Below are 27,583 nucleotides of genomic sequence, written 5' to 3' on the forward strand. Positions count from 1 at the left end.
TGCAAAATTTAACTTCGTGATTTTCGGATAAAATCAAAAGAATATTTTTATACGAATATTTTCAATGTTAATTGTATATTTATAATATACAATTGAAGTTAAAAAAAAAAAAGGTTAATAAATGTTTTTATACTCTTTTGCATATTTACGGTAATATTAAAGTCGCGGAGTGACCTTCTTTGAGTTTTCGTCTCAACCAAACTATGAGGGCTGCCTTCATGTTTATTCCATTATCCAAATTGAATAATTAACAAAAATTTCGTACGAAATTTTTAACAAAATAGAAAAATAACAAAAGAACAACAACTTTCGTTTATAAAAATTTCTGATAAAAATTTGCTTTTCCATTTTTTATTTTAATTTTTACACAACAAAAAATAAATAAAAAATCGATGAATAGATGAATAACTAGAATTCACAGTTCGCTTCGTCAAAATCAGAAGTCAAAAAAAGAAGCACCTCTCGAAAGAAGTTGAAATCTTTAAGACACATTTTACACGTAGAATAAATAAAAGTTCAATGATCCATGCTTTTTAATATTTCTTGTAACATAAGATCTCTTCTTTGATTCAAAACATCTGAATTCTATTAAAAGTTTTACAAATTTTGTAAAATATAGAAACATTTTATTTTTTCTCCTTTTATTTTTTCTATGTCCAGCAAGTTGAATGGCGCAATATCAGTATCAAAAATTTAAGAATCAAGGTTTTAGAAATTTAAGAATCAAGGTTTTAGAAATTTTATCGCGTATAAATGAAAAATTATAAAAAGACCATAAAATGTTCTAGAAATTTTATAGTTCGAGAAACCAATACGACGGGGATCACTACGGTTCTACATTTCAGCATGGTGTCTCACACTGTAAACCATAGAGACCACCAGGTTTTATGTCTATTATTATAATAGTGCTATTACAATAGTAATACCTACAATAGAATCTTGAAATAGTTTAGAAATCAACAAATGCTTTTAATGGAAAAAGTGTTTAATTTGGTTATGATAATTATACGTGATAAATATATGTAAAAACTTAAAAATTGATTTTTCCAACCTTAGCACGCAAACCAGATTTTAAAAATATTTTTAATTAACCATATACATTAATACTAAACTAATAATAAAGGTTTTGATCGAGTGACACGACATAAAACCTGGCGGTCTCTCTGGTTCACAGTGTGATGTGCTTACGCTTTTAATTATGTTAAATTATGTTAAATTCAGTTTTTCAATGTTCGAATAAACGATAAAGTTAAATGTTTTTCCAGAGACAAAATTTTAAACATTTTTAAAAACATACATATTGCTTATATTTTTAACATATTGCTAAAATAACCATATTGCTTTTATGAGACACCCTGCAGATATTTTTATTTTCAGTTTGACAAAAGGGAAAAAATGCTTCCAATAAAATACTCTTGTAAAACCGTAAAAAAGGTTACTTTTAAATATGGTTAAAGAGTAATAACAGAAACCTATTTTTTTAAAAAGAGTTTTAACAGATCTTCCTGGTCAGTCTGATAACTTTTAAATTTTTTTAAATTCATTCACATACTAATGATAAAATATAATTAACAACTATTACAAAATTGTAACAAATGATGTGTGTTAGTTACACGCTAAACGTTTATATGAAAGGGGCCATTTTTGAGATTTGATAGCAGTAACTTATGACAACATTTTATGCGTATTAAGCTAATTACGCAATTCAGCTTGTTAGACGCTACATAATTACAGTACACAGTAGGTGTATGTATGTATGTATGTATGTATGTATGTATGTATGTATGTATGTATGTATGTATGTATGTATGTATGTATGTATGTATGTATGTATGTATGTATGTATGTATGTATGTATGTATGTATGCATGCATGCATGCATGCATGTATAAAAATTATATATAAATTATGTATACATCTGTAAATTGCATTTAAGTAAACCTACCTTCCAAAGAACAAGAAAATCGTCAGCACCATAAGAAACAAAACCTTCTTTGCCACAATCAACAATACCCTTAAAAACAGATTTCCAAACGCAGCAATAAGATATAAAATATTAAAAATTTTGCCTCAAAAAAGCAAAATAATCGAGAAAAAGTCATTTTAAAAAATGACTTTTATTATTACTATTTCTTTCACTATAAATAGTATAATTAAAACAAGATTGAAAATGATTTTATTTTGCCTCTAAATAACAGTTTAAAGCACTTTACGTAAGGAAGCACATGTTCATAATAAAAGTACTTTAAAAATTCATATAATAAATTTAAATAATAAAAGTGCTTAAAAATTTGATTAAAACTTCCATTTCATTTTGGATTCTAATTTAAATAAAATTTATAAAAATAGTTGTAAGTCAAAATATAAAAACGCTTTAATGTAATAAGTAATAAACTTAATGTAACTTGGGTCTGATAAGTACTTAATTGGATGCATATGTAGACCAGATGGTTTTATTGGGATGCTTGATATTGACTTGATATTCAAGAGAGATGTAAGTTATGTAAATGAAATGGGATTTAAAAATCTATTAATTATGGGAAATTTCAATTTTTCATCGATTAAATGGTGAGGTGGAGCACTGGAAATGATTATGAATGATACTGAAATTGAACGTTTCAGATTCGAAGTATATATTTGATTATAGAAAATTATGCAAATATATATTTGATTATAGAAAATTATGCAAATATATATTTGATTATAGAAAAGTATGCAAATATATATTTGATTATAGAAAATTATGCAAATATATATTTGATTATAGAAAATTATGCAAATATATATTTGATTATAGAAAATTATGCAAATATATATATTTGATTATAGAAAATTATGCAAATCTAGAATTCTTAAAAACGTAAATTGGTTTAAATGTTTTGAAACCAAGTCAGTTCAAGAGATGTATGACTTGTTTATATCTTACGTTACTGTAAAACGTGTAATATGCTTATGTCGATTAAACTCGAAAAAACAAAGCAAAAATCACCTTTGTTTAACTCTAATTGGTTAGATAAGAAATTAATTGAAAGATACAAAAATTTTTGTAAAAATCTGAAAAAAGAAAAAAGATTTTTTAGAAAAATATACAAAGAGCAACTAGTTGATAGATAGCAAAGCTAATCCTAAATTGGTATAGCATTATGTTAATAGACAACAGAATATTAAGAGTTCTATCAAGGCGTTACGAAATTTTAATGGGGATATAATAAACGATGTTAAAGAAATAGCAGAATTGTTGAACAAAAAGTTACAGGATGTGTTTGTGACTGAAGATGATGGTCCATTACCTGAATTCGACAATTATATTGATTCTTCATTTAATAATCTTATGATAAATCTTGATGAAGTAGCCAAAAGATTAAGCGCATTAGATATTTCAAAAACAGGTGGAGTTGATTTAATAAACGCTATTGTATTAAAAAATTGCGCGTGTTTAATCGCTTATCTCTTAACATTAATATTTAAAGCATCTTTAATAAACAGCCAAAACGATAGTGATCTTCCAACATCACACCATTGTTTAAGAAAGGTGATAAACTTGATCCAGGCAATTATTGACCAGTGTCACATCTGTTCCATGTAAAATATTAGAAGGCATACTTTATTAGAAAATTACTAGAAGGTTATTATTAGAAAAGTATCTGTATGATAATAAACTCATTTGCAAAGAGTAACATGAATTTTTGAAGAGTAAACCGTATACAACAAATCTATTGGAAACGTTGAATTTCATATCATACTGTTTAGCAAATAACATCCCAGTTGATAAAATACGCTATATATTATCTAAAGCTTTTGAAACTATTCCTTATAAAAGACTATTACTAAAGTTGGAAGGCTATGGTATTAGAGGATTGTTTCTAAAGTGGATCGAAGCTTTCTTAAAAAATCGCAGGCAATGGGTTGTTCTAGTCAATTCTGAGTCATATTGGAGAGAATTTTTAGTGGAGTTCCGCAAGGCTCGGTATTGATTGTTATATTTGTAAATGACTTGCCTAAGCTGCTTAAAAGTCTAACTAAAATGTATTCTGATGATGCAAAGTGGTTAGCTGATGTTTCTACAGAAGAAAAGGTTTTAAACTTACAAAATGATCAAGAAAATGTGATCAAGAAAATGTGAGTGGTCTAGCAAATGGTTATTGAAGTTTAACTTGGAGAAATGTTTAGTGATGCATTATGATTGTAAAAGTAAGTGTAAAGATTATAGCATGGGAGAAACTTTTTTTAAAAACATTTTTTAACATTCAAAGAACGGCTAAAGCAATTAAATATTATAACATTAAAAAAAGAAACGAGAAAAAGGCGATCAAATTTCAGCTTTTCAAATTATTTAGTAATTTATAAAAATTTCAGCAGGCAAAAGATTTTAAATTCAAAACAGACTCTTCATGAGAGAACATAACTTGTGGTATGATAGAGATATAAGCAATTATACTCCTAGGTACAATTTTCTACTTAACAGAGCATCAACTAACTGGAACACTCTTCCTAGTGACAGTTAATTCAGTTAATCTAAATGGATTCAAAGAAAAAATTGACTTAAGGCTAGAGAAAATTTAAACAAAGAATAGGCTGACAAAGTGTGGAAACACACTCGCTGGCTTTGCCAGGTATAGCTTCCACAACAACTTCTAACAACGAAATAACATGAAGGACTTGTAATGATGAAATTAGACTAGAATCAGTGATCTCTAATCAAAATCAGGTTGTTTTAAACTAGAATCAGTGATCTCTAATCAAAATCAGGTTGACTTCAACACTTTCGGGAAGACTAGAATCAGTGATCTCTAATCAAAATCAGGTTGTTTTAAACTAGAATCAGTGATCTCTAATCAAAATCAGGTTGACTTCAATACTTTCGGGAAGATTGTTTATACTTTGACAAGTAACAATTTTGCCTAATGCAAACTTAAGTAAAGTGAAACGTTCCAAAATATATTTTATTGAAGCTATCAAAAAGAAGAAGGACAACTCTTAAACTATTAGAAAGAAGGAGAATGCTATTGAGCAAGAAGAGCAGAAGGAGAATGCTATTGAGCTTTTCATTTTATATTGCTAAATCAAAAGATTTAAATACTAAAAACAAATGCAAGACCGAAATAAATTATTTTATGCAAGATTTTTAAAACACATATTGGTTATTGTTTCTGAGAGAAAGATCTTATTTCATCATCTTTTAGTTGATGTTCCAAAACAAGGTTTTGACTAAGAACAATTAGTGAGAGCTGTTTGCTCAAGCTACAGAATCTTGGGAGACAAAATTCTCATTTATTGGCATGTGACAACAGATCTAATTGTATCTGTAAGTACTGTTTAAATGTCATTCTTTCATGCAAGTTGAGCGTGGGTTTCAAACCTCCAATACCCTTAAATTTCCTAGTGAATAATTAAAAGGTAATACATACTTTAAAAACTGTTTAATGTCTGAGTATACATAAAAAAATTAACAAATTGACTAAATCTTTTTTTATATTCCAAAAAAGAAAATTAACTCTTAAAACCTCGTTGTGTTGTAACAACATGAAAGTAGATCTAAGTTTCATGCTGCATGTGAATTTATAAAAATGTATTTTTAATATGAAGTCCTTGACCTCAAAAGCTCTAACTTAATTTATGGCATTTTTAAACTTGATAATTAGAATTTTTTTTTGCTATTTCACCTTTTTAAGACAGACACAGAAATTTTTATCTGAAACCATTAAACATTCTTTAAATCCCTACTTGACTAACAGTTAATAATTTGCAAAAAAAAAAAAAAAAAAAGCCATATGTACCAAATATGTGTAAAAAAAAAAATACTATTCACATAAGTAACATTTGTGCAATGTTATAAGAAGAAATATCATTAGACAATTTTTAAAGCATAAAATTAAAAAATGCGTTTCCATAAAAATACTTAATGCACAATTTTATGTAACTTAGACACGCAATAAACTAAATTACCTGAACAGAGCTTAAATGGATACGGCATTCACCTAATAAACTTAGCTTGACTGGTAAATTAGGGCACTGAAAAATTCTACAGGAAAAAAAAAAAATTTTGAAAAAACAAGATCAAGGAAAGAGAAAAGCTAATTAAGTCCCAAAGTAAGCACTAAGAAATCAAAGAAGGTACAGTTTTTTAAAGAAGGTACAATTTTTTAAAGAAATTTTTTAAAAATTTTCATACAACTCTCAATGACTTTTACATTAAAAAAAAAAAAAAAAAAATCATAAGGAATATTAAAAATAAAATATTTTAAAAACTTAATAACTTTTTTCCAATCAGCTTCTCTATAGCTGGTACATTTTCACCTGAAAACCTTTCTACAAAAAATAAAGATGAGAAATTTATTACTAAAAAAATACAGATAAAAAAAAAATTGTAAAACTAAAATTTGTATTAAAGAATCAAATACACAAAAAAAAACAAAAAAAAACAGAGAAAAAATTTTAAAATAGTTCAAAAGTACATATTAATTACAAATATATTACTTGCGCTGTCTCCCCACAATCGAACTGTGCCATCACAAGAAGAAGTTGCCAAAATTTGGCTAAATTTAATATTTTAAAAATAGAAACCACAACAAAACAAAAACAGAAACCTTGTTGCTATGGTTTCAGTTAACTTTAAAAAAGTCAACATTTTCTTTGTTTCCTTATATTTGGAGGTAGTTATGAAAATTTTTTAATTTTCCTGACATATATGAGTATAAACTTGCCCATCATTAAGTACAGCAACTGATGTAACCTGTGCATGGTGAGCTAACGGTTGTTCAACAATAGTCTTTTCTAAAAATAAATGTAAAAGAAGATAGTAGAAAACATAATTAATTTGCACATACATTGAATGTTACAAAATATATTGAATCAACATATTCAATTCATTGTTTTTTAAAGAAAAAGCATAATAAAAATACCATTGGATTGGGCATTGAGAGTTAAGTCAAATATTGCAAACCCACAGCCAATTGTTGCAATCAAATACTTCTAACATATGAAAAAACTAATTATGTAATATTTCTAACTGTTTATCTGTTATTATTATAAAAATTTTCATGTAAAATTGTAAACTCATTTTCCATAACTCTTTTGTTTTCTTTTGGGAAAATCTAAATAATAAAATCTGGATATCTTACTTGCTCTAACACCAGCAGCTGTTGAACATCATACGGAAAAGTGTGATTTTCATGGTCAATATAATCAGGATGATGATTGAACTTTTTCAGAGGTTCAAAACGATGTGAAGTCCAAATAACTATGCCACCATCAACTGAAGCAGAAGCAAACATGGCATCTACAAAAGAATTAATAAAACAATTTAAAATATGCAATTTTTTGTCAAATGCATATTTTAAAAAACTAATATTTTTTAAATGTAAAAAAACTGTTGCTTAACTTTGTTAAACTCCATTTTGTGGTTTACTTTTTTTACAAATCTACATGACTTATTGCATACTTATTGTAATTTTTTTAGACATAAAGAGAATCGGAAACTTTAATGAATTACATACAATTTGTAAAAAAATTTCATAAATTCAAATTAAACAAAGCAGCATTAGTTACTTATGAAAAAAGTTCTTTCATCATGTTAGAAATTTCCAATTTGGACTGACAAAAAAATATTATGTGTTACTAAGTAACTACAAATACCAAGTTCAAAACAAAGGTATTGTTGCAGTTATATTAAATAAATCTTGAGGGATGCATTTGAGACCATTAACAATCAAAAAAAACACTTTTTTTCTAACCATCTCTTATGAACCCTTCAATGGAGCTTCTTTTTCTTCATTCCTCCTTTAAAAAACATAATCACTCCTTACAATGATCGTTTTTAACTTAAAGTATTTAAAAATCATCAATTATTATTCTTCATCATTTTGAGATAAATCAATTTCTCAAAGTCCTGGAGGATAAGATCCTTATCTGGATATTGGTGGAGTAGGTGAGTAAATGACAGAGGCTTCTTTTAATTGAAGTTGTACTTCCTTTGGTTCAACTTTTTTAAAAATATTAAAACACATCAGCCTTCTTACTAATTGTCTGTCTCTAAAACAGAGAGCTAAAAGTTGATGAAAATTCTGGTTCATCATTGCGTAGACAAAATTGGTTCATCATTCCGTAGACGTTAATGAGAGTGAAACAGAGAAGAATTCCTAAGCAAGCTTGGTAAAAAATGACATGGCAACTCTGCAGCTTTTCTAAACCTTAAACCTTGAACATTTCCTTTTTTCAGAAAAATCAACAGCTGCGTATGGTTGATCAACATTAGACTGATACTAAAATAGGATTTACTATTTATTGAACTCTTGTATTTTCTATTTACATATTTGTTGTTTGTATCTTTTATGACCATTTCTGTAATTATAGAAGGAAAATCCTTAAGATGCTTCAGCTAAACAATTGCTATAAGAATTTTGCTTTTTCTAACTTTAATTGGTGTTGCAGCAAAACGTGCAAAACCTTTGATGCTTTCTTTATTTCACAAGACATCACACTGTTAGTTCATCATTCATGATTTGTCAAAAATTATGTTGGTTGTGTAATGCCCATATGATATGTTTTACTCATTACTATTTTCATCATAACATCTTACTCAATTATAATTATACAAAATGATTGAAAATCAGAAAAACAAAATCAATACTAACATCAATTGATACTACTGGTCAAAAGATTATGCTCACCTCATAATTTTAACTAAATATAATAAAAACCAAGATTTTCCTTAACTATTGTATTTTGCTAGAATTATTTATAAAAAAAGTATCCCTTGTTGAAACAAAATATGTTGACTCTTACAAAACTTTTGAAGATTTTTTTGATTCTTCAAAACATTTGTCTTTTGCCTGTGTAACAGCAGCACATTCTCTTGCAATTGGTTTGTCCAGTAATTCTCTCTTGCAATTGGTTTGTCCAGTGATTCTCTCTTGCAATCGGTTTGTCCAGTAATTCAGTTTCAATTTAATTCTATCAAATTTTTTAAAATGTGCTGAGCTGTTTTTTATTGATTGGTTGTGTTTCCAAAATCTCTTTATGTAAATTTAATTACCTGTTGAAATTTAACAAAGTTGACTAAAATCAATATTAGTTTTTGTTTAAATTGTTAAAAAAACAAACAAAAAAAAAAACTTCCCCTATAACTTTGAGCGTGATTTTTCAAATACGACAAATGTTTTTCAAAATCAGAACATTTTGTCAGAATACAATTGTCATAGATGCAATTAGTTTGATAGTAGGTGAATTAAGGTTAAATTTACTTATGCTGTAACTAACAATGACTAATAGCATTAATATAATTTTAGTTTGAATGTTCTTCGCTTTTTTTTTTCTTTAATTCATTCCCAGTAACCAATTTATCAGCATTAAATTCAGAAATATACAGTTTTTAATCTCCAAACTTCTTATATAAAAAATAATAAGCTTCTTATACAAATATACTTGTTAATAAATTGAGTATGATGTAAGGTTTTACTTACTCAATTTATAAATAACTAAATATTAATAGTTTTTTCTTTTTTTACACTTAGCAATTTTTATTAATATTATTTATTTTTGAATAAATAAAAATAAAAAAACTAATTTATCACACAAATCTTTTAATTAGTCTGTGAAAAATGATATAAATAAGTTAAACCTTAAATATAAAAAACAACCATTTCCATTATTGTAACTTTTTTTACAGTAAAGAAATAAATATATACAATGTTTATTAAAACATTTTGCAAAGTGATATATTTAATTGTTCAGGCTTTGCGACTTAAAAAGAGTATTACAAAATTCAAGATCATCACCAACAAAATATTTTACCATTGACTAAAGGTCATAAACCTTTTTCTCTGAAAGCAAAAAACGCGTTGAATCATTTTTTAATAGAGGAAATTCTTTCAGAATTTCTACTTTCTGCTTATATTTTTCTCTGAGGGGTACCTTTTACCAATCTTTCTTCAATTAACAGACCAGAGAACGGTTTTTTGAATTTAATATGAAAAGGTAGATGTTTTTCATGACGCAGTAGTTTTACCTTTGCAAAAGGCACTTTATGGAAATATCAAGACTTGGAAGCAAGTTTGAAGTTTTTGAAGTCATCTTTGTTCATTTGTATGACTTTCAATTCTACTCCAGAAGTTTTTTCAATAGATGACAGTAACTTGAATAAGGTAGGAGGGCTGTAAATCTCAAAATGTCTTCATTTTTTCTCAATCACACTATGCACAGTGTCAATATTCTGTACAGAACTATGACCAGGCTCACTATACTTCGGTTCAATGAGTGGTATTCCTATTTTATAACAAATACTCCATATTTGTTATAAAATATTCCATATTTGTTACTTATCTTTACAAACAAACAATATATTTATAAATCCTGTTTAGTTCTTTTAATTATGAGTAATAATTTTTATTTACTGAACATTTCAATTCAATTTTGAGGTATAATTTTTTTTGTAAATAATGCTTTCAATTTGCACAAGATTACCTATTTTGTTCCTTGCAAAGCATCTCTTGATCATGAACAAACTTACACCATGATTAACTATTGGAATAACACATTGAATATTTATGTATTTGGCAACAAAGCATCAAACATACTGTCAATATAATCCTCTAAAAATTTCAAACTTCTATTCATCTGTGAATAAAACTAAAAACCATTGTTCAGTTGTCCAACTTTTTATATTTTTGCCCAACTCAATCTTTTAATACAATTTTTATGTACCATTGAAACAGATGCTGGTGTTTCCTGTGTGGAGTTGAGTTGCTCTCAAACTTCAACAGCTATGAGAGTACAATTTTTCTTAATTTAAACACAGATGAACTTGTCCTTTTGATTTGAAATCTTTTTAGATCAATAACAATTCTTATTACACCCACTTTTGCACTTTCTATGCAATGCTCCCATGACTGCACTTTGAGAAACATTTAAAAAATTTTTGTGCTGAATAGCTTTTTCTGAGTAATGCCACAATGATAATTTATGTTTCTACACTCAATTCCTCTCTTTAGTCCAATTTTTTACTATTAAAACATAAAAAGTGTATTTTAAAATATAATAGACAATTTTTAAATTAGATAACTATGTTTCTGCAACAGTTACTATATTTATTATGAAAACTGTTCTACTCACCTTTGTATAAAGTAAAACACAAAAAAACCGTTGAAGCACAAAGATGATGCTAAATATTATATGCATGCACTATGAAACAGTCATTAAAACAAGTAAAGAACTGCCAAACAGTCTCCCTCATTTTAAAGGGAACATGTTTCAATTTATTGCTAGTAGGATGTACATAATCGATAAAATCTACTAATTAGCTGACTAAATTATATAGAATTTTACAAAAAAGTGAACTTAAACTTTTGACCAGTATTTAAAAATTAAATATAACAACTGATTAGTCTATATTCACACTAAAATGTATGCAGTTATGTAAAAAATGTGTGGAAATTAATTTTTTTTAAATATGAAGCATATGTATTTTTAGGATCACATGAATTATAGCAGGTTTATTTATTAGATTTACTTCTGTAAGTTCTTACTTTTCTTTATGTGATACTTTATTTTTGTAAATTCCACATTTCTCTCTTTTTTTAAAGGATCTTCAGTTGAGGTAGTTTCTTTTAATACTTGAAAAGGCTATTGTTATCTCGCTACATCGGTATGGCTGATATGCTACCTAAATTCTTAGCAAATTTGTCAAGATGACTGTTGAGAAAATCAAAAAATAATGACTGTTAAAAAAAAATGAATTGAGTGTGGTTTGATATTTATGTTACAACCCAGACTCGATTTTACATTCAGTGAGGTCAAAATCTGTTTTGTGTTAATTTTTCCTTGCAGAATTTAATAATTAAAACAGAGAAATTCATTTTTAAATTTTATAAATGATTTACACAAAAGATTTACCCAACCATTATTCATGAGATATATTATACCTCTTGCACATAAAAATAACAAACAAACATTATTATGCTGAACATATTGACTAATTTTTTGATTTTTAGATAATAAACCAAAATACATGTCGACCCATTTGTCATCATTTGTCAATTTAAATGTTAAACTTAAAATTAAAATAACTTCTGCTGTGCTGTTGATTGATGCTTCAGCTTGCTAAATTTTTGTTCAAAACTTTATTGCAAAACATTTAAAAAGTAACTTTAATGAATTAAAAACATAATTCACCAAAATATACCAACCAATGATAGGAACAATTAGTGATACTGGTTCTCGGTGCGGATACAACTTTTGTTTTTCTTCAAGTATGTAATTGTTATCAGTTTCTTTTATATCAAATACAACTAAAAAAAGTTAAATTAACATATGAAATAAAAGTTTACCCTGCAAATTTTACCCTGCAGCAAAACTGTCCTTGTAATAAAAATTTTGTAATAAAAATTTGACAAGAATCTACTGATAAAAAACACCTCTAATTTTTTAAAAATAAAATATTATACTAAAAGGAATTTTACTTAAATGAGGATTGTCGCTAGCGGTGACAATTCTGTCTTCTTTCACTTGAAGTATTGAATGAATATCTAAATAAAAACTTTTATATAACTTGGCTCAAACCTATGGGAATAAGTAAAAATAAGCTCATTCAGAAAATGATCAAGATCTGTGAATTGAATAAGGGAAGTTATTTAGGAAAGGTAAAAAAAATCCAGCAAGATGTTGCAAGATCTTGAGGTTGATGAGTCTTTATATTTAGTCTCTAAAGGCACAATAACAATGAGAGTCCAAACAAAGAAAAACTGCAAAATGATTAATGGTTAATCAAAAAGAAAAAAGTTTATATCACAAATGTTAAACTCCTTTCACCTAAAGTTCAATATTAGAATATATCAAATCATTGTTCAATAAAGCATCCAATAAAAGTACACTTACAATCATACATCCAATAAAACTTAGACTTACAATCATAAGAATTTCTTTCAAAAGAGTAGAGTAACCTGAATGAAGTATCCCATAAACAAAGATTTTGACCCCCAGTGACAACCAATATTGAGGGTCTATTTAGAATGTAGAAACACTAAATTAAATAGTAAATTTAAAACTAAAATAAATAGTAATGTCTAATCAAATATGAAAAAATTCTAAAGCCTGATACATTTAGCTAAACTAATATTATTTTTTTTAAAAGACTGTATAGTCTTCAAAAATTTATTTTAAAGATGTTTATTACATAAGAAATGTGTCAAAAAAAAGTTTAAGCAAGTTTTTAGTGTAGTTCATAACGAAAAGTTCTTCAGCTTGTGCCAAATTATTTAGCATAACTTAAAGTTATAATAAATATAGCATAATTTAAAATTCACTATATGTCCAACTATAAATTAATAGTTGATGTATATATAAGTAAACAGTACTTTTCATACTTTTAATACAGTTATTTTGAGAACGTTAAATACAAATTGCTTTTGCAAAAAACTTTAAGCAAAGAATTTTGATTCTTTTTGGTTTTCACTGATAATAGTAAAAAGAGAACAAATCTGCACTAACATAATATCATATGTATTATTTCTACAATAACATAATATCTTATACATATTTCTCATTTTATGGCATTTTATTCATCCTTTTTGTGCTTATTATTATGTTGCATTAATTTTCAAGTTTTTCAGACAATAATAATAACAACAGTATAAAAGAACACTAAGTTATTTGTTGGTTATAATGGTTTTAACTTTTTAAACTTGAGTAAAGAAAAAAAAAACTGAGATTTTAGAAATAAAATAAAATAAAAAGTATATAATCTTAGAATTCAAATTATAAAGACTTTCGTTTGCTTACCTTAACTGTGCTTCCATGCTCTTTAACAATCTTTTTGCATTCTCCATTAAGACAATCCCAGATCTATAGTGAAAATCCATCAAAATATTATTTAAATTGATTTTGATGTAAGAAGGCTTGGATTTAGAACTTAGTGAAAGTTTATGAAGAAGTACAATAAACTAATTAAAAGAACAATTATTTTTACTATGCCTCTAGCTTAAAAGATCGAGTCAAAAAGTTTAGACCTGCCTCAGAAAGTCAAAAAAAATCAAAAAAAACAAGAGCTTAATTAATTTGTCTTGTTTTCTGCAGTAAATCTAAACTTAATACCATGTTTTAATAAATACATAGAATATTAATACTATTATGCATTTCTTGAAGCATAATGTAAATACTTGTTAAATGAAATATCTGTACAAGAGTAATAAAAGTATCAAGTTAACTTCAATAAAAGTAGAAGCAAATTGTTTTACTCTGATTGTGTCATCTAATGAAGCTGTGACCAGCATATTCAAGACTGTCTCTGAAACATTCTCTTTTAAAGATTTGTGCAGATTATTACCAAAAGAAATAGCGCTTACAACAGAGTGAGCCATACCAGACAAAGTAAACAAACTATTGCCATTCTAGAATCAAATTAATGCTACATGTAAACAATTTATTAACAATATAAGCAACACTATATAAGAAAATCTAGTACTTTTTATACAATGAGTTTTAACAGAACATTTAACAAAATTGATAAAATCAATTGCGGTAATTAACTTTTCTTATGTAATTATTTACTATAACAGCCAAATTACAAAAAAAATTCTGTAGTTTAATAAATACAAAATAACAAATGCTACAATTGCTACCTTTGTGTCCCACATTACAGCTTTCTTATCATGACCAATAGATAAAAAGCTATAAATAAACAATTTTATTGTAAAAAGTTTACATCAAAAAGTTTAAATCAAAAAATTTTTATTGAAAAAAAAAAATTTAAGTAGTGTTGTATAATATAAATATTATTGCATACTATAAATATTATTACATATTATAAATATTAATACATGCAACAAATACTATTACATACTATACAACATAAAAATAATTTAAAATGTGCAGAATGTAATTAAGATAATATGCAAAGTAAATTGCTAATCAAACTTTTGAAAAATGCACACCGAGTACTGTCAATATTTAAAGCACAGCTAACAGGTGCAGTATGACCTGATAGAATTACTATATCTTTAAAACAATTCAGTTGTTGGTCATGATCTATTTCAGGAACACTATTCTAAAAAAAAAAAAATGAAACTCTAAAAACAAAAACCTTTTTAAAAAAGAAAAATATTCCAAAAAACAATAATATTCCAAAAACAAAAAGCTTCATTGATTTTCAAAATTTAATTCAAATGTATTAAATAAATGATTATAAATTTTAAAAATTTATTCAAAAGAGCCAGGCTGCAGTATGAAAACAATCTAGAACTTATAAATTCTAAAATCTTACTTAAGTATTCAATAAATAGTTGGATAACAGAAATAATACAGTTACTTCTTCCAGAATAGTCTTTCCTTCTTGGTTCCACAGCAATCGAAACATTACAAAATGAAGAGAGACAATTTTCTTTTCATGAGCTTGAATCCCCAGAGGGTAAAGTTTTTACGGTTTTATTACACTTACACCTCTTAGATTTCAAAATGATAAAAATGTGTTGGTATTTAATTTCCTATAATAAAAAACATATTAATAACCTAATATATATATATTTAAGTGATTATCATCAATTTCCATAGATTGTTTGCTTAACACAAAATACAAAGGTAATAAACATCTTTTTAAAAAATAAAATTTTTCTTACCTCTGTGCTATTTAGAATATAAATCTTTGCTAAATAATTATTCTATATTCTATATTATTCTATATTATTAACCTGGTATAATTTTTCTTTTCAAAATTTAAATCTTATTTTAAATGTTTATGTTTTAAAATGTTTAAAAACAATTTTTATAACTTAAATATTGATAAATATTTTATTAAGAAATGAGTAAGAAATAAATAAATAATTGATTTTGATTTTATTAAAAAAATAGTGTTTGCTTAAAAATAAATATACAAGTAATTTTACTAAGATCAGAATGAAGTTAAAGAAACTAGTTACATTTGTTGTATGTATTGCTTTCAGTTTTCCATAAAAAAGTATTTTATATAACACATCTTTTATAATGCTGAATGAGATTTAAAAAATGAATCATTAAAGTATAACTCTAACTCATTGTCAGAAAGCTCAGATAAATCTTCATCATTTTTTATTGTTTCAAGATACTTTTTTGATAGACTAACAATATCTTCTGTACAGAGTTCATCTAAAGGGCACCCTGCTCTAAGAAGATCCCTCATTAACTCTAACACTTCATATCGAATAGAGTACCCAAAAATAATATAGTTACCAAAACAATCTAAATTAACTGCATTGGCATAAATATCATTACAACTTTTACTTGAAATTTCACAATTTACTCTATTGGACCGTAAGTCATCTTGAATGAGCAGCTTTAGTTTATTTACATTAATATCATATGTAATGTTTTCCCTAGAAGAATTTCTAGATGGTGGCTGTAGACCGAATGCAGATATTCTAGCTTCTGTATTTGAAAAAAGCAAACTCTTTAGAGATCGCATAATACATTTTTTAATTTCAATTGGAATCATCGCAGATTTTTCTGTCAATTCTTCACTGGTATCCTGCTCTTTATAATACTCCAGGTAATCACATATATCAGCTATAATTATGTACACATCTCTATAACTAGTTACTGTTGGTGGGCAGTTCACGGGTAATTTCATTACAGTCTCAAATAACTTTTGCTTAATTTCCCTCACAGCTCTCCACAATGAACCTTTTCTTATACAAAGATATGAACAAACTTTTTCAAAGTTAAACCAACTGGTTCCCTTCCCACTCAACTTTATTTTACACTTTTGATTTTTATATATACTTTGAGAAGATATGTGAGAGGCTGCTGCTGCAACACTTGCAACATATGCAGTAGACCCTTTGTTATATAACTCTTGTTCATGAATCACTCTGCCTACACGTTGAGCTAATGCTTCTGTTTCTTTGATTAGGACAGGATTTGGTTTTTTAAATAAAACTTGCACTGTTCCTTTAATTGTTTCAGCAATTACTTCCATTTTATCTTCAGCCAAAACTGGGAGTTCAAACCATTCCTGAAGCATTGTAGCATGCTTTTGTAAAAATTTATCAAAACCTGATATTCGGCAGAACTGTTTTATAGAAATAGCGTTTACTCTTTGACGGTATAGCAAATACAAGAGAGCTTGTATAAATTCTTTCTTCTTACTTATTTTCTTCGTTTTAATTTGATTCCATAACTTTGGCAGTAACAGAGTTGCTTCAGGAATTACAACTTCTAGTCCTCCAGTTAACTGAGAAGATAAAAACTTAAAAAGTTTTTCAAATGTCCTATAGGAATGTAATTGTGATTTATTTGACTCAAAATACTTAAATTCTGTTCCAGAAACAGCATTAGTGTCAACTAAAAATACAGTATCTAAAAAAAAGATGAACAACTAGGAGTAAATAGTTGGAAACAGTACTTATTATTTAGAAAATAATGGTAACATAACAAAAGAACACAACAATCAAAGTTAAATTTCTTTTAAAAATCTAACGTTTGAACTGAAATAGATAAGTAAATTACCTTGAACAGATCCACAACTGGTGCAAACTTTTTGTGAACTTTCATCTTCCACTGCTCCACCACATGATTTACAAAACATTTTTATGAGCTAAAAAAAGATACATACATACATACATACATACATACATACATACATACATACATACATACATACATACATACATACATACATACATACATACATACATACATACATACATACATACATACATACATACATACATACATACATACTTGGCAATTCTGCATATATATTTTAAGAACTTAATGAGCATTTTATGTCTCGAAACTCGGGTACTTAAACCTTCATTATAACACGCTTTTTTAAAGATAAAGCTTTAAATCTTAATTTAAAGAAAAAAGAAAAAGGAAAAAAAAATATATAAAAAGTCTTGTGTGTTCTCAGAAGAACATAAACAAGAAGTTTACTTTGAGGTCCGAGAAGTTTTAGGGAAAAAAAGTTTTTTTTTACTTTCTGCACTGATTTGCGCAAAACAAATTCACCTGACATCATTCTCTATATAAAAACTTTTAGTTAAAAAAAATTACGAATTAAGTGCAACTTTAAGTTGTGACTTAATTGCATTCAAGAATATTTTTTCTGATTAACTTTACCCTATGTAAAATATCTTATTGTATTAAACTCTTTACCATTTGCAATGTGTACTTTGCTTTCCAGGCAAGCTTAACTTAAAAATCTTTGAATTGACAGAATAGAAGATTGCTTACATGAGTAATTTGGCTAACTCTGCTTACCGTTGACAACGCACCTTATAAAAAACAGTGTACACAACGGCGTTGTATACACTGTTTTTTTAAGGGTCCTAAACTTTATGAAACCGTATTCATTTAAATTATAGTTTAGAGAATTTCAGTCCTTATTATATATTTATTTCTGAATGATTATTAATTTCATTCATAATAACTTGCTTATTTCAAGTCAGTGCTCTCTGAGAAAGACTCATAATATTCTTATATATCTTTTAAAAAGGATTAATTTTTTCATTAACAGTATAAAAAAATCTATATATAACTCTTAAATTTAACGGTGTTATTAATGTTCTAAAGTTGTCAAAATGCTTTTTTCTTTTTTTCTTTTATTTTCATTCATTAAGCTCTAAATTATACAAACCTCTTAATCTGTAGTAAATAAGATATATTGCAACTTATAATGTTCACCATTTATAAAACATCTTTAATAAGTATTTTTATTTAACTTTTTCAGTTCAAAGATACCATGTCAGATGACATTCTTGAATTATTTAATTTGGCTATTGGAAGCAACATATATGATACATCAAAAGAACACCCAAGGTATCATTTTTAAATGAGTTTCTTTTTAAAAAATAGTTGTGTTTTTAAAATTTGTTTGTAGTTAGTGTAGATTTTATTTTATTTTAGGCTTTGTGAATACAAGGAGAGACTTTATAAGTCAGGAGATCAACAAAATCGAAGAAGAGATTACTTAGAGCAACAAAAACAGTATACACATGTTTTTTTGCTTTCTTTCTATTACTAACAACAACAAAAAAATTTTCTGAAAAAAAAAATTGCTGCAATGTTGATTATACAGTGTTTCTAAATAAATATAGGCTACATTAAGATTTTTTGCTTCTGATTTATTCAAGGCATTGGAGAACCATTAATTTTTTTCATTCTACTTCATCTGTATTTTGACTGTACTAGCTGCTTTGGCAGGGGTCTCATAAATTTAAGGCTACCACCATTTATTTTAACTAATGAACATGTCTGCTAATTATAAGTGTTAGTTGTTAAGTTGTTTTTTACTGAATTCAAATTTAAGAATCATAGAAATTGAAAAAAGTTTTATTTTCAATGATTTTTTTAAAACAAAAAAGCAGCCATAACTTTTTTTGGACATCCTAGAACAATTTAAATTTTTCTCTTGTATTTTTAAAGGCAGTGACCTTATTTAAATGACTTTGCAAATCCATAGTGTGATTATTGTTAAACATGCATATAAATTTTTCTTTTAAAAGCTTTTTTGTTTTTCAGAAAACGCTTTGATGCATTAAGCTATGCTAGAAAGCTTGCTGATGGTGATCTTAACGAAGATGAGTTCACTCTGGCTTCTATGGAAGTTGAAGATTTGACTAGTGTAAGAGTATTAAATAACATTTTATATTTTTTGTAAATAAATTTGTTAATAGGTACTATTTACATTATCTTTTATTATATTTTATTGCTATGTTGATAATCAACAAAAGTACTCTAACAGTGTTTATATAAGATCTGGGAAATCTAGAAAATTTACTCTTTTTTTGAAAAAAGCTAAGAAAAACCTAGAGGAAAATTTTTAAAACTATCTACTTTAAATTTTGTAAAGTGCCGTTTTTACCTATTGTAAAGTTTCTTTAAATGTATCAAATGTTTTGCAGAAAGAAAAAACAAAAAGAATAAAGAAATATAACCCTTACAAAAATCAGGTAATTCTTAATTTTTTTACATTTTTATTGTTAATTTTGAAGATTAATGATGACAATAGGTTTCAAAGTTTTTTAGTTAGAGTATGAGTCATTAAGCGTTGCATTTGATATAATGTCAATCTAGTTTTTTTAGTTTTTTAAATATTTTTTGCTTATAATATTTTTTAGTTTTTTAAATATTTTTTGCTTAAATTAGTTTTTGAATTTTATTTCCATGTTTTTTTTTCTTATGCAAATAGTTAACCAGAGTCTATTTTACTTATTTAGAAAAAAGTTTTCAGAAAAGTTTTACTTTGATATTGTAAGGAGAAGGATATGTTGTAGATTTAGTTTTAAGAAATTTATTTAATAAAGTAAAATATTTTAGCAATAGCTTAGTATTAGTTTGTATCTTGCAATATGAAAGAGAAATTAAGTTTTGTAATTTTTGATATTGAATCATGGGCTAAATAAAAGTTGTTAACAAGAAAATGTGTTTACTACAAGACTGTACTATGATATTTCAAATGATTATTTTTCAGTTTGTTTCATTATACTAAAATAGTCCATATACAATTATACCTCTTAATTTGATAGCTGATCATAAAAATAGAGATTAAAACCATTTATCACAGGATCATTTTGTTAAAAAATAGTTTAAATAATATTTCAAGTTTAAGTTATAAGTTTAAAAAATGGTCTTTTAAAGTGTTTAGCAGGTATAGCCTCTATGGTACAAATGAATTTTTCAAACCTAATTGTTTGTCTAGCTATTTGTTTCAGATGTGGTTGTCAAGGACTAAAATCTCAATTTTTAAAAAACTTTGTTATAGTTTCCTATAAAGCCAGTCCTTGTGCCACAAAATATTTTTACTAAAGATAATTGTAGTTTATGAAATTTTACATAAACATCCTCCTTATGCATCAACATACCATCCCACAGTGGTCCGTTTGGGCTGTTTTGCGGACAAATTTATATAACTATTTGAAGGCAGGTCAAAATTGCCTCAGATTTATATTATAAAGTTGCGGCCTATGTGTTAACATCAGGGTAGCAATCGTGCAAAAAATGGGGTGCTGATCCGCCCAGGGCGTCACTTTTTTATGGGTGTTAAAAAAAAAAAAAAAAAAAATTCTTCTTTCTAGTTTTTAAATTTCCTAACAGCACTACCTCCTTCCTTTACTTGCTTGTATTTTTCATAAAGGAGCGGCGAAAACCATTTTCCAACCCCTGCGATTACTGTGTATGCAGCCTAAATTTTTACGCCGAATCAAACTTTTTAATTATGTAATTTTGTAAACCATAAATAATGATTTGTATTTACAAAATAAAAATATTGTATAGTATTTTATTTATGTTGCGTAGTTATAACTACAACTATTCATGCAAGCTATAGCTTGCATTAAACACAGGAATTAGGTAATGACATTCATCACTGAATTAAAACTTCCTATTTACGAATTCTAGCAATAGTTTATATTGAATTAAAACCCTCAAAAATTAACATTAAAAGCCATATATAACAATTAAAAATAAAAACTGTTTAACCACATTTTCGTCGCCAAATGGGTTAAAGCTTTTTAAAATAAAATTATTCAATTCAGAATAAGAACAAACATTAAACACTGAACACGATAAAAACAATTTAGTAAAAGTATATTACTTTGTTTCTGGTAATTTCTCCGTTCAATATGGTTCTCTATACAGAACAAGAAGTTTTTTACTTTTACTTTTAAACTCTAATGCAGATGGAAACAACTTAATATGGGAACAAATATCTCCAAACTCAGATTTTTCACAGAGGCCTCTTATGCTTCAAATGGGAAAAGAATCACGTGAGAATGCACAATCTTTAACCGTTTTTAATGCGGATATAAAAACAATGAAGGAGGAAGGTTTCATTATTATCTTCAATGGACAATATTTGAATATTAAAGTAAACATTGTTGCAGACAGTTTTGACAGAAAAGCATCAAATATATTTCAGGGCCTTGGAGGTGCTTACTGTGATCTTTGTGATTTATCTAAGGAACAATGTGAAGATATATGTACAATTGAACAGGGATTCGTTATAAATAGAGACATCGAAACCATGGAGCAGATATTTTTGGATTTAGTTCAAGAAGACGGCTCTTTAACTAAAAAGTCAAAGGATTATGATGTTCGCCATGGACAAACAGCAAGTCCAATAGCTGGATCTAACGTAAGGTCTGTACAAGTACTCCATGCATTACTCCGTGGATTTGACCACTTTATGAAAGTTGTGGTTCATTTATCTGCAGGAGTTCACGCATGGACAGAGTCTAAGACAGCCAGTACTACGCACTTCCTTGAAATAGAGAAAAAAAATATACAGGAGTTAATTGGAAAAAAAACAGGTATCAAGTGGGATTTTGCAGATTCATCAGGTCAAGGGGGTAGTACTACAACTGGCAACGTTGCTAGAAATCTTCTTTATAATGAGAAAAATAGAAAACTGATTACTGACTACATTTCAAATAAACATGCCAGAATGTTAGCAGAGCAGTACGGTTTCTTGTTGTCTAATATTATTCGTGCTATGTCATCTAGTCAGAAAATTAACATAAAAAAATATAGAGATATATGTAAGGAGACAAACATTCTTCTTCGACAAGAAATGCCCTGGGTTAGTTTGACACCGACTATTCATAAGTTATTAGGACATACTTGGGAGCTTATTGAGTTAAATAATGATACAGGACTTAAATCATGGAGCGAGGAAGGCATGGAGGCCAACAACAAACAACTTAGAATATTTAGAGAAAAACTATCAAGAAAAACAAAGCAGTTGCAGAACTTGGAAGATTGTTTTAAAAGACTCTGGGTGGGCTCTGACCCTTTAGTTACCGAGCAAAGGAACAAAGGTCGATTACAATGCAAATTGTGTAGTGAGATAGGGCATAGTAAAAAAACATGTTTCAAAGTACATGAAAATGACATTGTTAATACTTTGTTTATGTAAAATAAAAAAATTAAACTTGAGCGTTTGCTATTTTTTTAGTCTTTTTAAAAGTTTAGATAAAATAACTTGTGCATTATGCTTAAAGAAACAATTAAACATAGTTTTTATAACCACAAATAACTTAAAAACCGGGTGTTTGGTAAATATATGTGGCATACCAAAACAATGGCAACAGTATGAAGTTTCTAAATAATATATGGTTTAGTATTACCAAATTTCCGGTTTTTGAGATATTTGAGGAAGTATACAAAATTTAAGAGATTTTTTTTTGCAGAAACTGACTTTTGCATTAAATTTTTTTAAAAGAAATGAAATTTTTTTATTAATAACGTTAAAAAAAAAAAAAGGAGTTAATACTTTTATTTTGTTCATTCAATTTCGTGAGAAATGAAATATTTTTTTAAATTTTTGTTTATAAATCTGCTGCATATAATTAAAATTAGAAAATGTATGTGAAAAATCTAACTCTGCGGTGTAAACGTTTTTTTTACATGTTTTTTAAAACTTTGAAAGGTTGTCATTTCTTAACCAGGCATGATAATCACCTCTAGTCTTTTCCATTTAAGTCGAATTTTATTGTAGTTTCAAAAAATCATAAAAAAATTTTAGTCCAGAAATATAGATTTTTTCATTTTGTCCACCATTTGGACCACTGTGCATCCTCTTCACACAAAAAGTTATCATCCTCTTCACACAAAAATTTATCATCCTCTTCACACAAAAGCATATCATCCTTCTCACTAGTAAATAGTTAGGGTGTACTTCACATACTATGATTTTGTTAATTTTTAACTTACAGTATTAACAAAGCTTGCTACATTGAGGTATAAAAAAATGTTTTGTTACAGCTTGTTAAAAAAATAGTATGTTGTTTTAGTTAATGCTGTCAGAATGGCTTGTAGATGCTCCACCTGATCTAGAAAGTAACTGGATAGTGATGTTAGCTCCTGTTGGAAAACGAGTTCTTGTTGTTGCCCATAAAGTATGTTTTATTTTGTCTCTTAATTTTTGCTGGATAAAGTTTCTGTTCTACTTTCTATTTAAAGTTGCTGCTTTAATACTTGAACCTTTAGGGTTTAACTAGCGCATATTCAAAAAATGGTTATTGCTTAAACAAATTTCCATCACTTCTTCCCGGAGGATCATTTAAATCTTGGCATAGTTCAGGTAATGTTATTTATAATATGCAGTAACATTCATAAAGATGAAACTGGCTCTTGTTTAAATTGCTTTTCGCTTTGAAGTTTGTGTTAGATATTGATGGAATATTTTTGATATGTATGTTTTAGTACTCTTTTTAGTACTAATTTTAATTGCTTTCCTTGTTGCTGTGGTAATTTCAAAAGTTATTAAAGTATTCAAAAGAAAGTGCACAAATAATAATGATGTGACTATCCTATTGCAGAATATGAAAAATAGATTTTATCCTGTATGTATATATATATATATATATATATATATATATATATATATATATATATATATATATATATATATATATATATATATATATATATATATATATATATATATATATATATATCAAAAATAATGGATGAAATTGCATCAGTACTTAGTTCTGTAACCATTTATATTAGAAAAACCTGAAAAGGTCATGACATAAACTCTACAAGCTTAATGCAAATTTTGATAATTGATGCAAAAAGTTAATGGATGAAAGTAAAAAAAAAAAACAACAAGAAATTCACAAAGAAATTCACAGGATTCCAAATTAACAATCTTTTGTGTCTACATTAACTTTATAACTTCTGGGCATTTTTTCAAAGTTTTTATGTAGGTGCCAATTGCTTTAGAGTAGATTTTGTTCGAAGAAGCCCTTGCAGAGAAATGTACATTTAGTTGCATTAAATGTTTTGAAACATGTCCTAGAGTTCTGTTATCTTAAAGACATCTTCAGTGACCCCAGCTATGAAGAATTTTGTGAAAGTAAATGGAAAAATACAAAAACAATGCTTATATTAAAAGAATGTTATGCCTAGTAATACTCTGAGAAAATGTTTAATTTTAAATTGCCACAATGTAAGTTACCCATATGATTAAAAACCATATTACATTATGCATATGATATTGTATTAGGCTATACCAGAAGCAGTCATGCAGTGTTATGGAATCCCCTCCAACCTTAACTGTTGTTATTAACTTTTTGGGCTAATGCATTTTAGACATTTTGAAAAAAGTATAAGGAATTTGCTTTATTTTGACCAATTTATGCAAGTATTATTTCACATTATATATATTATTTGTGCAAAACTTATTTTTTTTTGTTTTTCTTTTTTTTCTTCATATAAATAAATGAGACTTTTTATTAAAAGTAAAAGAAAAAGACTTTGCAAATAGTAAAAAACTTTTTTTGCTGACTCTTTGTGACTTTAGCAAAAAACTCATTCACTCTGTTGGATTGCATTTATGATGAAGTAAATCGCACCTATTGGATCCTTGATTTAATGTTTTATAAAGGTGTTTGTTTTTATGAAAGTGAGGCAAGTTCTTCCCTTTTTTTTTTTTGTATTGTTTTTTAGGCTCATAGTTTTTATTTACGAACTTTTGGTACTAATTTTCACTTATTGCACACAAAGAGTTTAGAGACAAGTATTACTTGCTTAGCATGTATTGAGCTATAGATGAAACTCAAGGTTTAAAATTTTCTTTTTTTTCTGCTCTCATAATTTTTATTTCAAAAAGATTTGAAATAAAAGTTATGAGAGCAGAAAAAAAGAAAATTTTAAAATTTGAGTTTTAAAAAAACAAGCATTCTTACAAATGAAGAACTCTCAACTATTTTTCTATTTTTTAAATTTTTTATTTCTGTTTTTGTTTTAACTTAACACTCTATCTTTAAAAACTCAAAGCAGTCTTTTTTATGAATTTTTATAACAAATATTTCTTGTTTTTGACTTCAGATTTTCTGTAAAATGTCTAATATCTCCTTTCTGAAACTTGTTATGGAAATTATTTTTAATTTAGAAAGATTTTCGTCTCTTTTGGATGACTACCAAGTTGCTTGAAGATTCACATGAATTAAATAAGAATATCTCAGTGAATCCAGTAAGTTGCAAATATTTCAATTTGCTTATGCATTTTGAAGTGGTAAAAAAGTTCTTATTCACTGATGCATTTAGAAGTGGTACAAAATTAAATTTCCCTTTTCTGATTTTAATTTTTCTTTTAATTTTTTCCTTTTTTTGGTTCTTTAAAGTTTTAAAAATTTTGCTTTTTAGTTTAAGTTCCTTCCATGTCCACACACTTCATGCTCTGAAAAAGATATTGCCAGTATACTTGCTGAACATCATGATTTTCAGGTAAGTGTTTGTGCTTGTAGTTTTTATATGTCTTGAATTGGCCATGTTTTTTCGTATGCTGTATCTATTAGAGTTAAAAATCTTGTGTGTGTGTGTGTGTGTGTGTGTGTGTGTGTGTGTGTGTGTGTGTGTGTGTGTGTGTGTGTGTGTGTGTGTGTGTGTGTGTGTGTGTGTGTATATATAATAAAACTTACCAACAAATAGCTGGAGCAGTAATAGCCACAAGAAGATTATGTAGAGTAGGTAATGATCTTTAAAAAGTTCATTAAATATTACTTTGATGACAGCCATGGGAATGTATCATACTTGCTCAACCTCTTTGTTGAAATCATCAATAATTGAAATTTCATTCTAATTCCAAAGTATCTCCCATATTCAGTTATTCCACCAAGTATCTATTGATTGCTAATAAGGCCTCCTAAAAAACTTTTTATCTAAAAACTATGCAAATCAATTTAAATCTGAATAAAGAGGCCACATGTTCTTTATATTTATTTATTCTATTAAGATACTTTAGTAAAAATATAGCTTCTCTTGTGCTGTGTTTTAAGTTCTTTTTTAATGTTATTTTTGCCTCTCTAATCCATAAAACCTTACGACGATCCTGACGCTTAAATTGTCCTTCGAGGCTAAAATTTGCCGAAAATGCAAAAAGTAGTTTCTTCCTCCCTCCCCCATTTAAACTCCTACAATATCTTTTTAGGTATTTTAATTTTTCTTGCAGCTCGACGGTGTCCTATTTTATCATCGATTATCTCAGTATAGACCTGGACGAAATCCTTTGGTTGGTTGGTTAAAGCCATACATGATACCTGATGTTCTAGGTATTCCAGTACCAATTAGCGACACAGATGTGCCTATAGAATTTAATCGCGATGTTTTATTGGAAGCCAACAAAAAGCTGCAAAAAACCACGAAGGATAAGTTGTTTAAGAGTTCTAAATTATCGAGTTCTGATGTTAAAATGTTGTAAAGCATTTTAAGGAAATTCATTGAGCTTGCAACTAAAGCATTCTCAATTGCCACATGTCTTCAGGTACTAGCTTACCTAACTACCTATTTTAAGATTTTATTTTCAGCTTAATTGATTTCTTATGACATGGTTTTATCAAAGTGAAAAATGGTTTTAGTTATTTAGTGTGTTTTTTCCTTTGGTGGCAGAGTAATGTTGCCTGTTTTTATCTCTTTTTAGAATTAATAAAGATCGAAAATTATATTCGTTGCGATAGTTCTAATACCACTGAATAACTTTAATAACATAAATATTTCAGTTTGATGAATTATCGTTTTTGTAATATTTGTAACATATATCCTCGTTTTATTGTTGATAAATGCTGTGAATTTTTAAAGTAATATTTTAAAGTTGTGGTTTCAATGTATTCAA

General features: G+C 27.2%; 3 protein-coding genes across 8 annotated transcripts; 2 read left to right on the forward strand and 1 right to left on the reverse strand.

Annotated features, from left to right (window-relative positions):
* Positions 1-213: 213 nt before the first annotated feature.
* On the reverse strand, positions 214-17,569 carry LOC145187637 (WD repeat-containing protein 41-like). 4 transcript variants are annotated; one of them, XM_090085606.1, is made up of 17 exons: positions 17,470-17,562; positions 15,299-15,473; positions 14,925-15,037; positions 14,613-14,661; positions 14,229-14,381; positions 13,774-13,836; positions 12,901-13,015; positions 12,456-12,521; positions 12,183-12,284; positions 7,122-7,279; positions 6,903-6,972; positions 6,705-6,774; positions 6,478-6,536; positions 6,258-6,309; positions 5,947-6,022; positions 1,946-2,014; positions 214-585 (listed from the first exon to the last, which is right to left on the reverse strand). In XM_090085606.1, exons 2-17 carry the CDS (start codon positions 15,344-15,346, stop codon positions 517-519), a joined length of 1,332 nt encoding a protein of 443 aa, XP_089941732.1. In that variant the 5' UTR covers positions 15,347-15,473; positions 17,470-17,562; the 3' UTR covers positions 214-516. The 4 variants fall into 4 exon arrangements, 3 of the variants coding, with proteins under 3 accessions (XP_089941732.1, XP_089941723.1, XP_089941716.1); XM_090085597.1 differs by lacking the exon at positions 17,470-17,562 and adding an exon at positions 15,606-15,742; XR_016451918.1 differs by lacking the exons at positions 214-585; positions 1,946-2,014; positions 5,947-6,022; ... (10 more) ...; positions 14,613-14,661; positions 14,925-15,037 and adding an exon at positions 15,906-17,319 and having other exon boundaries at positions 15,344-15,473; positions 17,470-17,556.
* Positions 17,570-17,948: 379 nt separating this feature from the next.
* On the forward strand, positions 17,949-27,561 carry LOC149892997 (snurportin-1-like). Of its 3 annotated transcripts, none has more exons than XR_016451928.1 (11): positions 17,949-18,783; positions 18,871-18,951; positions 19,486-19,588; positions 19,869-19,916; positions 23,757-23,861; positions 23,953-24,046; positions 25,274-25,380; positions 25,865-25,945; positions 26,119-26,199; positions 26,924-27,235; positions 27,392-27,561. XR_016451928.1 is itself a non-coding variant. In XM_090085643.1 (10 exons), the coding sequence occupies exons 1-10, from the start codon at positions 18,707-18,709 to the stop codon at positions 27,170-27,172; spliced, it is 1,026 nt and encodes a 341-aa protein (XP_089941769.1). In that variant the 5' UTR covers positions 17,949-18,706; the 3' UTR covers positions 27,173-27,332. The 3 variants fall into 3 exon arrangements, 1 of the variants encoding a protein (XP_089941769.1); XR_016451929.1 differs by having other exon boundaries at positions 25,274-25,375; XM_090085643.1 differs by lacking the exon at positions 27,392-27,561 and having other exon boundaries at positions 26,924-27,332.
* LOC149892998 (uncharacterized) lies at positions 20,973-23,530 on the forward strand. Its single transcript, XM_090085633.1, has one exon. It carries the CDS (start codon positions 21,707-21,709, stop codon positions 22,877-22,879), a length of 1,173 nt encoding a protein of 390 aa, XP_089941759.1. The 5' UTR covers positions 20,973-21,706; the 3' UTR covers positions 22,880-23,530.
* Positions 27,562-27,583: the final 22 nt, after the last annotated feature.

This window comes from Hydra viridissima, unplaced genomic scaffold (assembly GCF_058129835.1).
Source record: "Hydra viridissima isolate aposymbiotic clone 2 unplaced genomic scaffold, HvirCarnegie_v1 scaffold_1, whole genome shotgun sequence".
In the NCBI taxonomy this organism is placed as follows: Eukaryota; Metazoa; Cnidaria; class Hydrozoa; order Anthoathecata; family Hydridae; genus Hydra; species Hydra viridissima.